The sequence below is a fragment of the Meleagris gallopavo genome, chromosome 2 (assembly GCF_000146605.3).
Source record: "Meleagris gallopavo isolate NT-WF06-2002-E0010 breed Aviagen turkey brand Nicholas breeding stock chromosome 2, Turkey_5.1, whole genome shotgun sequence".
NCBI lineage: Eukaryota > Metazoa > Chordata > Aves > Galliformes > Phasianidae > Meleagris > Meleagris gallopavo.
The window spans coordinates 87605947-87621284 of NC_015012.2; the positions used below are offsets into that span (position 1 = coordinate 87605947).

At 34.7% G+C, this 15338-nt stretch overlaps 1 protein-coding gene across 1 annotated transcript; it reads right to left on the reverse strand.

Annotated features, from left to right (window-relative positions):
- On the reverse strand, nucleotides 1-13457 carry FAM83B (family with sequence similarity 83 member B). The gene is made up of 3 exons (XM_019613213.1): nucleotides 13290-13457; nucleotides 5082-5206; nucleotides 1-3064 (listed from the first exon to the last, which is right to left on the reverse strand). Exons 1-3 carry the CDS (start codon nucleotides 13437-13439, stop codon nucleotides 709-711), a joined length of 2631 nt encoding a protein of 876 aa, XP_019468758.1. The 5' UTR covers nucleotides 13440-13457; the 3' UTR covers nucleotides 1-708.
- Nucleotides 13458-15338: the final 1881 nt, after the last annotated feature.

Genomic DNA, 15338 nt, shown 5'->3' on the forward strand with positions numbered 1-15338 from the left:
TTTTAACATTCATCCTACATTCACATTATTTTAGCCATGTAAACAAGTCTGTGAAAGCTTGGATTAAGGTCACTTTAAGATGTGTGCCAAATAGTTCAGAAAATATCATATTAAATGGAAAATTCAATGAAGATCCATCTGCTTCCTAAACAGCTCGATACGATGCTAGGGGGTAAATTATTACCAAGATGAAATCTATAAGAGGGTTTAAAAATGAGTTTAAAGATAAGTAACGTGCAATGCATTAACATCTGTGTTTATCATTTGAAAATGTACATAAATGCTGAAAAGATGCAAGCCACTATTCCTAGTGCTATCCTATTTTTAAAGGGAATTTCTTTGGAAACAGTATTATTTGAAGTTTAAAAACACTCTCCATATTTCTTTTCCCCCACAGGCAATCTTACAATATGCTAACACATACTTTCTTCATAAAGAAAACGTATAAAAGTAATCTTACAATATAAACACTATAAACAACTCCCTTGAGATGTTTTCTGGACACAGAATTTCAGTATTGACTGAAGTATAATAATCCTAGGATAATTATGTAAAAATATGTACATTCATTCAATTGTCCTCGATTATGAAGAAACCTAAATAAGTTCTACAAAACTACAAAACTACAAAAAAGTTCATCAGTCTTGTCCAGTTAGGAATGTACAGCTTTGCTATTCTTGCTGTATTTCAACAACAGTAACAGAAGCTTTACTTGTTTTTGTGTAGAAAGTTCCCAAATTTCTGCATGAATCCTCTCAGTTTATTTTCATTAGGCTGAAATGGATGATAAGCAGTTGAGTTGTAGCTGACCAGGTGATTACTTCTGCCATAGTTATTCCCTAAGGTCTTGCTTTTCATATCTGAGAGATGTGAACTGCTATTTAGTGTATTTCCTGCGAGTTGACTAGCATTTTCCATCTTATAGAATGGCTCGAAGCGACTATAAACACGTCTTTCACTTGAACGAGATCTGAGATCCTCTTGATGTTTTGAGCTTGCCAGTTGCGGTGTCATTGAAGTTGCTCTTTGTAGAGCACAAACAGGGGCACTTTCAGGAGCAGCATTTGTGGTAATTTCCTTTACATCTTGATACTGAATCTGTTCCGTATTAAATCTTGGGGTAGATGCATCTCCTGCAGTTTCTATGAACTTAGTTTCAAGAGGGCACAAGACAGGACACTTTTTATTGCTTTCATCAGATGGAGGTTTTTGAGGCTTTGGAGACTTTGGAGACTTTGGAGACTTTGATGGGCTTAAAGTGACATCTTCTTTACTTCTGTTCAAGCTACCTTGTGAATTTGATGTGTTTCTCTTTCTCCTTGGGGAAGAATCTGTCTTATTCTCAGAGATCTTTGGTTTTTGATTCTCTTCTTCAGAAACCAAAGTGTCAGAACTACTACACATTCTGTAAAAGGCAGGACCTTTGTTTTTTGACAAGATTTCTTTCTTGTCTGGTGTGAGATTAAGAAGTGACCGCAATTTTTGGGATCCCTTCTTTAGAAAATTTGGGGAATTCTTACTTTCCTTCTTTGACGTACAATCTTTTCCAGACTCCTCTCTGATAGCTTCAGCAAGAACAGCCATAGAGATTGCCTTGGTAGCAGCTGGGCTCTTCAGCTCTCCTGTAAGATCCTTTTCCTCCTGTGGCAAATGGTTGGCCATACTATGCAAACTTTTAGAGCTCTTTAGTGTATCTTCTGGAATTTTTGGACTAACTGGCTGCTTAAGCCTATGCCTAGTCAATGTGCTGTAAACATAACTGGATGTGTGTTTATCGGCATGAGGGTCCAATATAGACTTTGAATTAAACATGGGAAAGCTTCTTCTTTTAAGGATATTGTCATTTTGAAGATTTTTCATGTTTTCTGCATGTTTGTCTGCACAGAACGTTGTGTATATATAGGCAGATGGGTCCCCTACTGCATTCGAATTTACAATAGGCTTCCTGCTTTCTGCCATTTGAATTTTGTGGTTTTTGGGTGACTCTGATTTAGGTGAGGCATTTGTGCTAAGCTCTTCTGAAGTATTATCTGTTCCATTTTCTAAACTTGGTGCATGATTAGATGTCCCTTTAGGTGTTTCACTTCCCTCTGACCCAATTATAGTTGAATTTGAAGAACTTGCACAGCTGCTTACCTCCTGCTGTTCGGGTAAAGTTGGCTGAAACACTAATGACGATCGTAAGCGAGAATGGGAGTACAGAGCATGAGCTTTAATATTTTCAGTTGTGTCATAGCCATCATATCTGTCATCTAAGGCTGATCCATTAGACTCTACTGGATAATCAGAATGGTCATTTAAATATGACTTAATTCGCCAGTTACGTAGGAATGATTTTGTTGTGTGTTCGAGTGTTGGCATCCTTTGCTGCAGATGGCGGATTTGATTATCTGTCCCATTAAAAGACCTCCGTACAATTGAATTTCTTTCTGCAAGATTTACCTTTGGTCGTGAAAACTGATCAGCAAAACTTTGTTGGGGTGTATTGTAGTTATTTGCATATCCTCCTCGTAATGAAGATACAATACTAAGGCTATCAGATGGCATTTTCCAAGTATTTGATGGATTATTGGTTCTATTAATAGCTCTGTTGAGCAGTAGGTAAGGTGTCCTTTCTGGCTTCTCCCCAGCATAACTATGTCTCTTCCAGTGCTCATTTTTTTCACTAGGTTGATACTGCTGGATTGAATTTTGCATATTAAAACCTGGATGAAATGGATGTTTATTAAAAGTTTGATTTCTCAAGCCAAATTTATCTATTTCATTTACTGCAAATCGTCCACGAGTTTTCAAATAAACAGGATCTAACTTGTGAATCTTCTCTTGTCTACCAAAAAGGTTTCTTTGGCTAGAAACTGAAGCTAAGGAAGACACTGAGTGTTGGTATGTGTCATTATCCCAGAGTGTCCTGCGGCTGTTTACCCGCACTAATTCAGGGGCAAATGAACTAGGAACAGAAGAACGGGCATACAGTGTCCTGAACTCTTCATCAAAGGATTCAACCAGCTGTCCTGTTATAACTTGAACCATACTGAGGTTGGTTTTTTCAAAAGACCACATAAAGCTGAAAGAAGAAGAAATGACCATTAGGAACAGTTCTTTTGAACTAATATGCATCACTGGTCCTTGAAAAAAAAAAATCAAGTAAACAGATTTAGTAAATAAATAAATTGGGTGAAGGATTCATACAATTTGCTTTTAGAAGATCTAATCTAATACAACTTGAACTCAGTGGAAAACTTCCACTGCTTTCAGTGGGAACAGAAATAACTACTTAAAACCCCTTATAAACAGTGCATATTGCAAAAAGTATTCTCAAGTACAGAACACTGGAACACAAATACCTAATTGTGCCGAATTACCTCTACAAAGAGTAAGCCAGAATTGATCAGATTCACTCCTGAGTCAGAGAACACTAGGGTATGGCTATGTGTTGAAAAAACTGCATTTGAAATAATATATGAAATGGTTTCCACAGGTCTGAATATACTTTATTCCAAACATCTTCTCAAAAAGATGCACGTCAAAATTGTCAAAAAGTTTCATGTTCTAGCATGCACATGGGATTGAATATTAACATTTCAATTAATTGCAATGTACAATATGCTGATGAAGGAAGTTTTCTTTCTTTCAATTGTGCATAGAAAAGTTGAACCATGCTTAAATATAAGTAGTTATGCTACTTTGTAGCTACAATATGAGATAAAATACATTAACAACTAAACATGATGTTGAACGCATACAATTTGTAGATTACAACAAATAAAAAAAATCTGTCCTCTGATCGTAATTTAATGCCAAAAATAATTGAGAAAAAAAAAAAGTTAAATGAAAGCAATAAACTTGTTTTATTTGCATCTTCTGCTTGTGAGGAAAATGGTTTGTTGCATTCACATAAATAGCTTGCAGATTTAATTTTATTTGCTAGTTTTGAATTTTTTGGGGAATAGTGTGATGAGCTTAAACGAAATTATGATACATAATATTTTTTTTCTCTTTAATTTTCACAGAAGTACTTATTGAGAACAATATATTTTGCAATATTTGTAAAAAAAAATAAACTGAGTTCAGAGAGCAAGAATTCAGAAAATACTCATCTTTCCTGCTATAAATTGCTGAATTCTTTTTCAAGGAAAGCTTAATTTTAACAGAAATTGGTGAGTCCCACCTCTGTGCTAGGTCTTAAAGTCATGTTATTTTTCAAAAAGAAATGAGAAAACCGATCACATTCTCACAGACTAACAACGTGCGTAGATGTCAAAGCAGGCAGACTCTCTCTGGACTCCCTTATACTGACTCATTTATGAACTTCTGACTTATCTCACTACCATTTACACATATCAATCTAAATTAGATGCTGCTTGAGTCTCAGAGCAAATAAAGAGACAGATTTTCAAAAGCTTACAGTAGTGGAAATATACAAAAATCAGTAGCTATGTATCTGGCACCCAGGCACTGGGCTGACAGAAATTAATTCAGTAAGCCAAAAGAGAGAAGTGAACCATGAAGATAAGAAAAATAATCTGTGAGATAAAAACTGTTACTGCTTTAACTTTTTTCCAACTCTGCAAAGCTGTAAGTTCTTCTGTCTTCTGCCTTGCAATAATATATTAGAATTCAAACAGAAAGTAGAATAATAAAACTTATCCAAATATAAAGAGAGACTATGCCAACTTATCTTGTACAATTCTGAATTTGACCATGATATAATACAGAGTGCATAGAGTAGGTCTATAATTTTAACTTTAGAAGATTACCATAAGGAAAAAGTATCCAAAAGAGCTTATGAAATTGTTTGAAAGCCTTTTCTGGGGTGAATACTAAGCAAGAATAACTCAATATAAAATAAATCAGGATTTTTCTCTTTTTTCATCAAACGTTCAGAAAAAAACAAAAATGATATATCCATTTAAGCTTCCTTAAGTCTCTATGACAACTTGTCAAATTATAGTAAACATAATCAAATTTGCCCCTGGAGATTCCTTGAAGAATTTTTAGAAATGGAAAAAAATATTTACTTTGCAGAAAGTGAAGTACTGAGATGACAAGTAATCTATGAGCACGTCAGTGACAGATCTTACCTGTAAGAACCATATATAACTTTCTTACAGTCAACCAGAAGAAATTTTTGTTCCATTTTTCCATGGAATTTTGCTCCTGTTTTAGAATAGTAATCTTGTCCTTTTACTGTCCGTACTCTCATGTTCTGAAAAACATAATTGAAATACTTTAATTGATACACTATATTTGACATTTAGCATCCAGGGCTTTGAAAATCAGAGGTATAATAGAAGCGTTACATTATCGCATACCACTAAGCTCTACAGGACAGTAAACTCTGATCAAACCTGTCCATTGGAGAGGCAAAATGGCAAGTCATCCCTTTGTCTTAATGAAGAGATTTCTTAGACCATGGAAAAATGAATTTCTCCATTTCCGTAGAATTCACTCCAGAAATGAGGCTCTGGCACAAGAAGTCTTTGACAAGAGAATGAGGTTTTGTACTGAAAATATATCTTTCAGCATCTGATTTACAAACATCTCAGGTAGTCAGAAATATCACTTAAAGCATCAGTATCACTTATTTTAATTGAACAAGACTGTTCTATCTATAGCATAGACATCCTTCTTTGTGATGAACTATCCAATGATACCACCTGAACCCACAATCCCTTGAAGTTGTATCACTAATAAGTTTTCTCAATTGAATTTTCAGCATGGAAGCGATTGCATTTCTAAATCCAGAGATGCTGTCATGGCATGAATAGGTAGAACAAACTTTAAAGCAGTTTGAGTTCCAAAGCTTATCCACAAGCTTTACGTTTTAATCATGCAAACTCAGTAAATTCTCCTGGAGAATTCTTCCATGATGGAAAATGGTCAACTTTTCTCCCAAAATGTGAACAAAGCTGCCTCAGCAAGCTCCTAGAAATAAAGCTATTCTAAGCAGTATCTTTAGGACTGTACTAATAATAATTTCAGAAAGTTTTTGTATGGATACAGTAAAATACCAACCAACCAAATAACAACAACAACAAACCCAACAAACCAACACATTTATCAGAAATGTTTATTAAAAGAAAAATGAAATTTATATTTAATGTAAGGAGATCTATAGCATCTACCTCATTTGGCTGTTGAATATGAAGTACTTCAAAAGACAAAATACAGATTAGAACATATCTATGAATGTCCATAATATTTATTGTAGTTTTTATCCTTGCAGTATGTGCTTTAGCAACATTAAAGTGTGGTAATTTACAAGTATTCCTGTAGGAGAGAAATCCATAATTTAACTTGGACAGTAAGAAAGCAATCTATATGATGGTTACATAAAATACATATACAGAAATAGTGGATTATAATAAGACTTCTGAAGACAAATGAATAGCTTGCTTCTTGTGACTGTTGATTAACTGTAAAGGTTAAATTCTGCCCCAAATTCTGATGTTACAAGTAGAGGCTGAAAATCACAGCAGAAGTGTGTTCTGTGAAGGGTAGGTACAGGAATTGATTAAATCTATTCATAAAGCAAAATGGATCAGACCATGAACTGTGTAAATTCAGGCTATAGCAATTTTACAGTGTCTACAATAATCCAGTGAACTTTCTCCAAACAGAAAAAATTAGGAAAAAATACCAACAAAATGACAGATATTTTGAAATAACACATGCTTGCTAAATCGCTCTATATTTTATTGTTTCTATCTCAAAATTTTTACTTAAAAATAGATAATTAAAAAAATGAAGAGTTACATATAAAAACTGATGAGTTGGTAAGTTACAGTTTGACTTTATGGTTCTTTAAATATCTTCAGTTGAGTTTGTATTTAGCTTTCTTTTTTCAGGGTATTCGAACAAAAAATACATTTAAAAATGTATTTTTGCCTTACAAATTTGGTGGAAACACAAAGTTTATTTTAATTTGTCAAATCAAATTGATTAAATAAAAGATTATCTAGCAGTGCTGTAAAACCTAATAGTTACTTGGACTCAGTGAAAATACATGTGGATGCTCAGATTATTTTGAGAAACAGCTAAAAAATGATCAGTAACAATAAGAACCCAGTATGCATTATTGCAGGAGAGGTTAACATTATTTGTCTCTTTGCATCTCTAACTGCTAATCACCTTTGATTATCTAGCATTATGTCCTTTGTGTTATCACAACATTGATTTTAACTTGGTATCTAAAAGAAGAAAGTCAATTTTCCTGTTTTGCCCCCACTGTTTTTCTGAATTTTGAACAAGCCAATTCCAGTGAAGAAAATTATTCTTTCCTCATCAGCTACTTTAGCAGAAAATAGAAGTAATTAAATAATAATAATAAAAAACCTTTTATTTTGAAAGTTAAATAGTGCATAAATAGTAATTACTTTAAAAAGAAGAAAACAATGGAATTTGCCCCATTCTAAAGATTATCATGATTGTAAACCTTTATTTAATATCGATCAAAATGTGATTAGTTATAAAATCTGCATTAACTTCAATAGTTAAGTATTGAAATTAATTTGATATATTATTTATGTCATAATTGGCAGGCCACTTGAGACTCGGCTTACATATTTTCAAATAAGTATAACAGAAAACACTGATATAATGACATGCTAGTGGAATCTATCAAATTTTTTTGAGATAAGGCCCAAAGAGTATTGGACAGAATATCACTCAGGAATCTGGAATGCTGTAGAATGTAGCATGCTAATGGCTTGCAAGCTATCATACTGTATAAAAATCCCTTTGCCTTAAGTAATCATAAGTTAAAATACATCCTCAAGTAGGCTCTCAATCCTCTAAAAAATTATTATAATTTACATTTCACTGATGGCTTTTTTTTTTTAACATCTTAGGGATTGTTTTCTCATCTTGTTTTCCTCTTCTTCAATATTATTGCTTCTGCAGCATTTCTTTCCTGCTCCCTTAATCCTGCCAACTCTTTCCATGTCTCAGGATGTCATCCAGGAAAAGATGGGAACATGGCACTACAAAGGCATGTGCCAGAGATCATGCTCACTGTTCTCATATAACACTTCCTCTTCCTCCACAGCTGGTGGATGCACATCTGGCATCCTTCAAGCCCTCTAATTAGCTGCCAAGGATGCATCCTTTGAATAACCTCCAAAAATAAAGAAAATATTTGAGAACATAAAGGAGCAGTAGAGCACTAGCAGTAAATACAAATATACATAACTGAATTGCTAGCCCTACTTTGTATGAAATGCTGGACTTCTCCTTCCTACTTGGTTTCACTGTCATACTACAGCACTCCCATGCTAACTGCACTCAAAAAGGTGTGCCAATCAATGACCACTGAGGAGATGTTGTATCATTGTGGGTGAAGCAGTAATTTATTTATGAATCTTGATAGAAAATCCTGGACAACTGGAAGCAAATAAATCCATACACGAAGAGGGAATCGGACTTCAGGAGACACTGAAGTTTGTAAGATCAGTCAAACGCTAAGTCTGTCTAGTCCTGGAAGCCACTTTTGTCAGTGACTGCTAGTGTATGCATATGGAAGAACAACTTAATCAAGGACTTGATATTTTAGGAGGTTTATGAAGCCAAAACCAGGATCTTCTCCTCCCTCCAAGAATGGGTTGTAGTATTGTTTGTGTTTATGATATTTAAAACATTCAGTGTTTGGGTCTCTGTGCTGCAGTTTAAGGATGGCTATCAGGGTTATTCAAATAAATGACACCCAGATGATGAAGAGAAAACAAGCTCTAACCTTTTCTTTATGCATAACTACTTTCCCAGGGAGAGCCACATAACCATGACTTAAAATTCAGAAGCATAGTTTCAAATGATATATAACTAATCAGTAAAAATTGTCCAATGTGATAGATAAGTACAATGAATATATTGGTCTCAAACATTTTATTTCAGCATTTTTTATTCGTAGAGTCTGTTTTTATCAGTATTCAATTATTTATCCTGTACTTGCTGTCAAGAATATGCATGAAGAAGGGAACAGATGTCTACTTAATAATTAGCCTAGCAGCTTTAAAGAAGAAAATAGTCCTGATTCCCACATTGTCCATCATTACTTACGTTATTTATTATCCTGTGCTTCTGTTCTTACTAAGAGATAGCTGTAAAAATGCTAAGCAGCTTTCCAGCTAGGTTTTGCTGTAACCTTCAAGCTGATTCAGTGACCTCTGAAGTCAAATTCTCAATGATTTCATTGAAGTCTGGTCCTTAGGACAGAATTTTGCTCACTGATACACAGCTGAGCTGTATCTGACCAAATCTGACTTAGACTAGGAAGTAATACAAAACTTCTGGTGATTTTGATAAAACTCATAAGAAATAACGGACTGCATTCAGCTCTCACGAACAGTTTCTCCCCTGCACTTAAGCATATACACTTGGGGGTAGATCTCACAAAAGAAAGAAAACAATTCATTACTGCTTATACTTTCTCATTTCCCCAGTTCATTAAAAATACTGAGATGAGTATCACAGTATAAACAGTTCCTGTCAGATTGCTTGCAATATTCTCCTGTAGTAAGATGATTCTTCATTATTTCCAGAGAAGTAAAAATAGGTTTCTATTCAATATAGAGCCTCTGCCACATGCCACAACTCATATTCAGGTTGGATATTATGAAAAAATTTCTTCTCAGAAAGAGTGGTGAGGCACTGGAACAGGCTGCCCAGGGAGGTGGTGGAGTCAGTGTCACTGGAGGTGACACAAGAAATGTAGATGTGGCACGGAGGGCCATAATTAGTAGCCATAGTGGTGATGGGTCGATGGTTGGACTAGATGATCTCAGAAGACTTTTCTAACTTTAGTGATTCAATGATTTCATGATTTCCTATCAGATAAAAAAACTAAACTCTGATATCAGCTGAAGAGTTTGGTTGACTTCTTGGACATTAATCAACATTTTCTACATTCTACAGTGTTTTCATCCAAAACCAAGTTACTTCCTTAAGCATTCTGGTGATACTGAGGATTGTTCTCTCTGGTGTGTTTCACAGTGCAAATCTATTTCCTAGTTTGCTGCACTACTTGTCAGCAGCAGAAATAAACAACAGCCTCCAGAAAAAAATACAATTAGGTTTTGAAAAATCACCTGAAAAAATTCAGGCTCTGTATGGACTTTTCTATATTCTATGCAAAGGAACTGCTGACCTGACTGAACAAGTCAGTCTGGAGACAAAGTTAATCATAACAAGTTTAGACAGAGAAGGGAAAGAAAGAGAAATACATCAGCTAATGGGGAAAAAATGTAAGACAGTCAGGAAACAGAGAAATTAAATTGAAAGTGAGGAAAGAGAAATAGAAGAGTACATTATTTATTTGAGATGAGCCACTGATGAAGATAAGGTAAATATCAAGTAGAAATCAATCCAAAAGAAGAAATGTTGTACAAGAGACTGGAAAATCTCCTACTAAATTCCTGCTTTTATGTTCTTCTGTACAGAATTCACATAACAATCACATAATACATAGTCTATCTTTTTTTTTCTTTTTTTTTCTTTTTTTCAGTTATAGCTTTCAAAAAAGACAGAAATATGTCTTGATATTCATTCACACCACAGATGAGGAAAACTGTATGCACAGACATTTAATGTAGATTTACAAATGAATACTTTTTTACGTACAAAAGAGTGAATTGTGAATCTGAATTCAAAAACACATCCTCTGTCATTTTATTTTTTACTGATTGAAAGGAAGAGAAAAACAGCCTGAGAGGACTTTGATTAAGCCAGAAAAGCTTGAGAGATGCCCCACTTCAGGAGTGCATGGGATGAAGAACATCTGCCATACTCCTGCAAGACAGAATCACGTCACACCAGAGAATAAAAAGAACAGTGTTCTTGCTGTATCCTGAGGAAAAGAAATATATTTTTACATCTTAGTCCACTTATTGCTTTCAGTCTATAAAAGAGGAAGTCCAAAAGCAAAAAAAGTTAAATATAGTTTGTTTTTGTGAACACTGAGGCAATAGGAAAAAAGAGAAAGGGAGAAAACCTTTTCAAAGAATTGACTGCTCTTTCATAGTCACCAGCAGTTTTTCTTAATCTTCAAGGAAGGAAATAGTTATTGAGAGAATAGTAAGCTTTCATTCTTGTGGCAACAGTCACTGGAAGTAGCACCTGGCTGAGGAGCTTGAATTACAGAATCACAGAATCACAGAAACACCAAGGTTGGAAAAGACCTACAAAGATCATCCAGTCCAACCATCCACCTATCACCAATAGTTCTCACTAAACCATATCCCTCAACGCAAAATCCAAATGTTCCTTGAGCACCTCCAGGGTCGGTGACTTCACCACTTCCTTGGGCAGCCCAGTCCAGTGCCTGACCACTCTTTTCAGACAAGTATTTCCTAACGTCCAGCCTAAATCTTCCCTGGTGCAGAGGAGATTTCCTCTAGTCCTATCACCTGCTACACAAGAGAAGAGGCCAACCCCCAGCTCACTACAACCTCCCTTTAGGTAGTTACAGAGAGCAAAGAGCTTTCACAGAATTGTATCACAGAATTGTAGGGGTTGGAAGGGACCTCTAGAGATCATCGAGACCAACCCCCAAGCTACTTACTACAAGCTAAACTGGAAACCCAGGACACAACAGGATTACTGGATTAATGATTAGCTTTTTGGCATATACTTTTCATTTTCTGATAAATCTTGAAGCATTCTAAATAAACTTTCAATGTAAATGTGTTTGTCCCATCATTACACAACAGAAGCATATAAAACATAATCTCACTAAAGAGGCCAAATCAAAACCTCTGTGATCTACTAATCCAAACTAAGTCCACACCTTTCAAACCCACTAATCCATACCAAATCCATTATAATGTATGCACATGAGTTCTTTCAATCACAGTATAAATGTCTGTTTAAATGTCTATAAAACCATTTTAGAAAGAAAACTAACTCATCCCCAAAAAGTTAAGCTTTAGAAACAGCTGTAGAAATATACTGCACAGAATAAATGTGAAAATATACACTATGGTATTTTTTAGAGATAGAACTTCAATTGCATGCTCCTAATTTCATTTATACTGGGAGAATAAAAGTCACACAATAAAAAAAAAATGTTAGAAATCTCTATGGTATAGATAACCCAAATCATTGGGAAATGGTAGTACCTCAAATTCCAGCATGAGTAACTATTGGTATATATTGACCTTATGGAGGCAATCACTACTAGTGTCTACAGATAAGCAACATTTCTGACTTTTTCTTTTAAAACTTGCCATAGCTTTGTGTATTAAGCCAGCAGAGGGCAACCTCACACACAAGGAACAAGTACAGGAAGTGGTGTGGTAATACCTCTGTGTGTCTAAGTCAACACTCCGGAGCAAAAATTGGTATAAAATATAGATTCAGTCCACAATTAAAAAAAAATTAAAATACCCTATCTATTCTCACTATATCTCAATCTCTTTTATGGACTGGGTTCTTAAAATGCATGCTCGTATGCTTCTGTAATACTTTTTCCAGGAGTAAGTATGGCCCAATTAGTAAAAAACAAGGAATTGCAAACAGAGCTGCAAATAGAAGTTCAGACAAGGAAATATCTAGATCTTTGCGGAGAAGCTCTGGAACTGTCCTTGGATCATCTTCAGAGCTATCTACAAAAGAGTAAACCTAGAAGTATTTATGAAGCACTTATGTCAGTTCAGTGCAGCATATGGTTTGTATTCTACTTCCTGTTAAGTAGTAGGGTGGTGCAAGCAATTGAATAAGAAACGTAAACATTAATCCTCTCCTGATTATCTTTCTTACAGGAGAAAACTACGTAACTAATCTATAAAAGTAAGCCTTCTCTCTAAGACATGCTGTCGACAGACATTATCATAAATATTTTCAAGAAAATACTACTAAAATAGAATCCCAGGCTTTTTAAAGCATTTTAATATATAATCACACTTAAAAAAATAAAGACAAAAAATGAAGTAAATTAAGTATATCATTTATTATTCCTAACTATTTGCATAACCTTTCTGACTTTATTTGCAGGTTATTTAACATAAAGCAAAAAGGTTTTCCAAACCTAGAGTATTCCTAAATATATAACAACAGAAAAATGTTTTATAAATAATATGTGAAAAATTATATCATTCTATCAAGTGAAATCACATGAAAAAGATAGAAGTGTTTCTAAAGAGAACAACATTAATAGAGAAGGTTCTCTTGAAAGTTTACCTATTTCTACTTCGTAGTTAATTTGAAACAGCAGCATTTGATAATCACATTTAAAACAATTCTAACTTTTCAGTGGGTTGCAAAGAAAAGTCCAAGTACAGGAACATAGTAAGTCTTACCCTGAGCCTTTGAACTTGGCAGCCTTGTTTCTCCGTCATTTTCAGAAAGTGACCAAAGTTTGACTCATCAAGCAGGAGATATACTGCAATCCCTCTAGTAGATGCCTCTACAATTTCTCTAAAGATATCCACATCTGTAAACATATCCATAACTATGGCAATGACCTGAATAAGAAATTAAAAAAAGATACAAATTATTGTTTTATACACATATACAATTCTTCACTGAAATTTGCAGTGTACAACTAACACTAATACTATTCACGCATCAGGCAGCTGATATTTTCCATGTGCTACCACTTAGCCTTAAAGCCTTCTCAAGACCACTGAATTTTCTCTTTGAAAAGTCAGGCAATTGCTTGTACGACATTCACAACAAGCAGAAGACACTGGCAAACAGATGAGCTTAGGGATGGGTGAAGGGAAAGTCAGTGGAAGGGAGGAGAGTGGGAAACAGAGCAATAGTAATACAATGACAAAAAATGGAATCATCACAATATAACTGCATAAAATAAAGTTTAGATAACACCATTTTTGTTCAAGATCGTTGTTCAACCTAATCTAAATTCTGTTCTTCTTTTTCATTATTTTCTCTAAAATAACAGCTTGAGAGTTTGAAGGAGTCAATAAGCACACAATGAAGATCTAGAGCAGTTGATGAGGACTTCAGGATCCATACTGACTCAGTGCACATGAAGGGAAGAAACTTACTCAGATGGTGAGACCTTGGTTCAAGAAGGCTAGAGAGTGCTGCACACCAGCTACTGATGTCCTTCAATCTATGGGAATAATTATTTCTGATTTGGAAAAGCAGTATACTGCTAGTAATATTTTGGAGATGACAGACAACTGACTTATTGTTAGCAAATTGAAGCATTCGAGGAAATAGCACTGGGAGAACAGCTATCTGTGTAACTTTCAAAAATAATATTCTTATCCATTAAAGTCTCATAAAAAGGACCAGCAAGACTTCACAGGTACAAATTCAAATCAAATGAAATCTATCATGGGCATAAAGCAAGCTTGACAGTGACCTTGCTTTACCAATTTCACTTGTCTTTAAACTTTCCATACATGAACATTAGCAGTGCATTTGTTAAGTTACAACTGCACTTTCCGAAATAGAAGCATTTATTTTATACACAAAATTTGCTAAAGGATGTTGCGCACACCCAAATAAAAGCTATGTCATCTGAATTACCTTTTCAAATCCTACCTGTGTAGAACTAGAAGATTCACTTATGCCAAATATACGGTTAGAACAAAAGAAATAGTAATAAGAGTTGACCAATAAAAGAAAAATAACTATGTCATTAAGAAAGGTAAAAAGACAGCTCAACAATACCATTATCTAGTAAGCACAAATGTTGTAAGATTCAATTGCTGGAGGAGAAAGAGTGCCAAATTTGAGTCATAAGTTAAAATAAGCAATTTACAAAGATGAGGTAGACTGTATAGATTTTCTACAATTTGGTCATAACACCACATATCTTGATGCAGAAAGAGTTGATCTCAAGAAATGTCAGAATATTCTGTCTTCCAAGAATACTAAAGAACACTAAATTTCCTTTAATTTTCTGATTATACTATATTTCCTTTAATTTTCCATAATACCTTGGGTACATTCCCCCGTACATCTGCTACTTAACAGTGGAAGTGCACACTGAGCTTGAGGAAAGTGAAAGCCAGTACAGTATTCATACTCCCAAGTTCTGATTAAGGAGACTGTGACTAGGCAGTTACTCCAAGATATCTATATATGTTTACTTTAAGATCACATCACATACAGGGTGAGTTATTTCCTGAATCACTTTTGAAGAAAAGATTTTACTACTGTTCAACATCTGTTCCTGAAATTGCTAATCTCCACCCTGATACTTACAAGAGGAAGCTAAATGACAGTGAAATCCAGCAACGAATGGCAAAAATGATAGAATTCAAAGTGCAGTGATTACATCAGAAAATTGGCTATTCCACAAATTCTGTTTCTTCAGGGCATAAGATTAATGTCCTTTGTCAAGAAAATTCCCCAAGGCAGAACACTTGAGT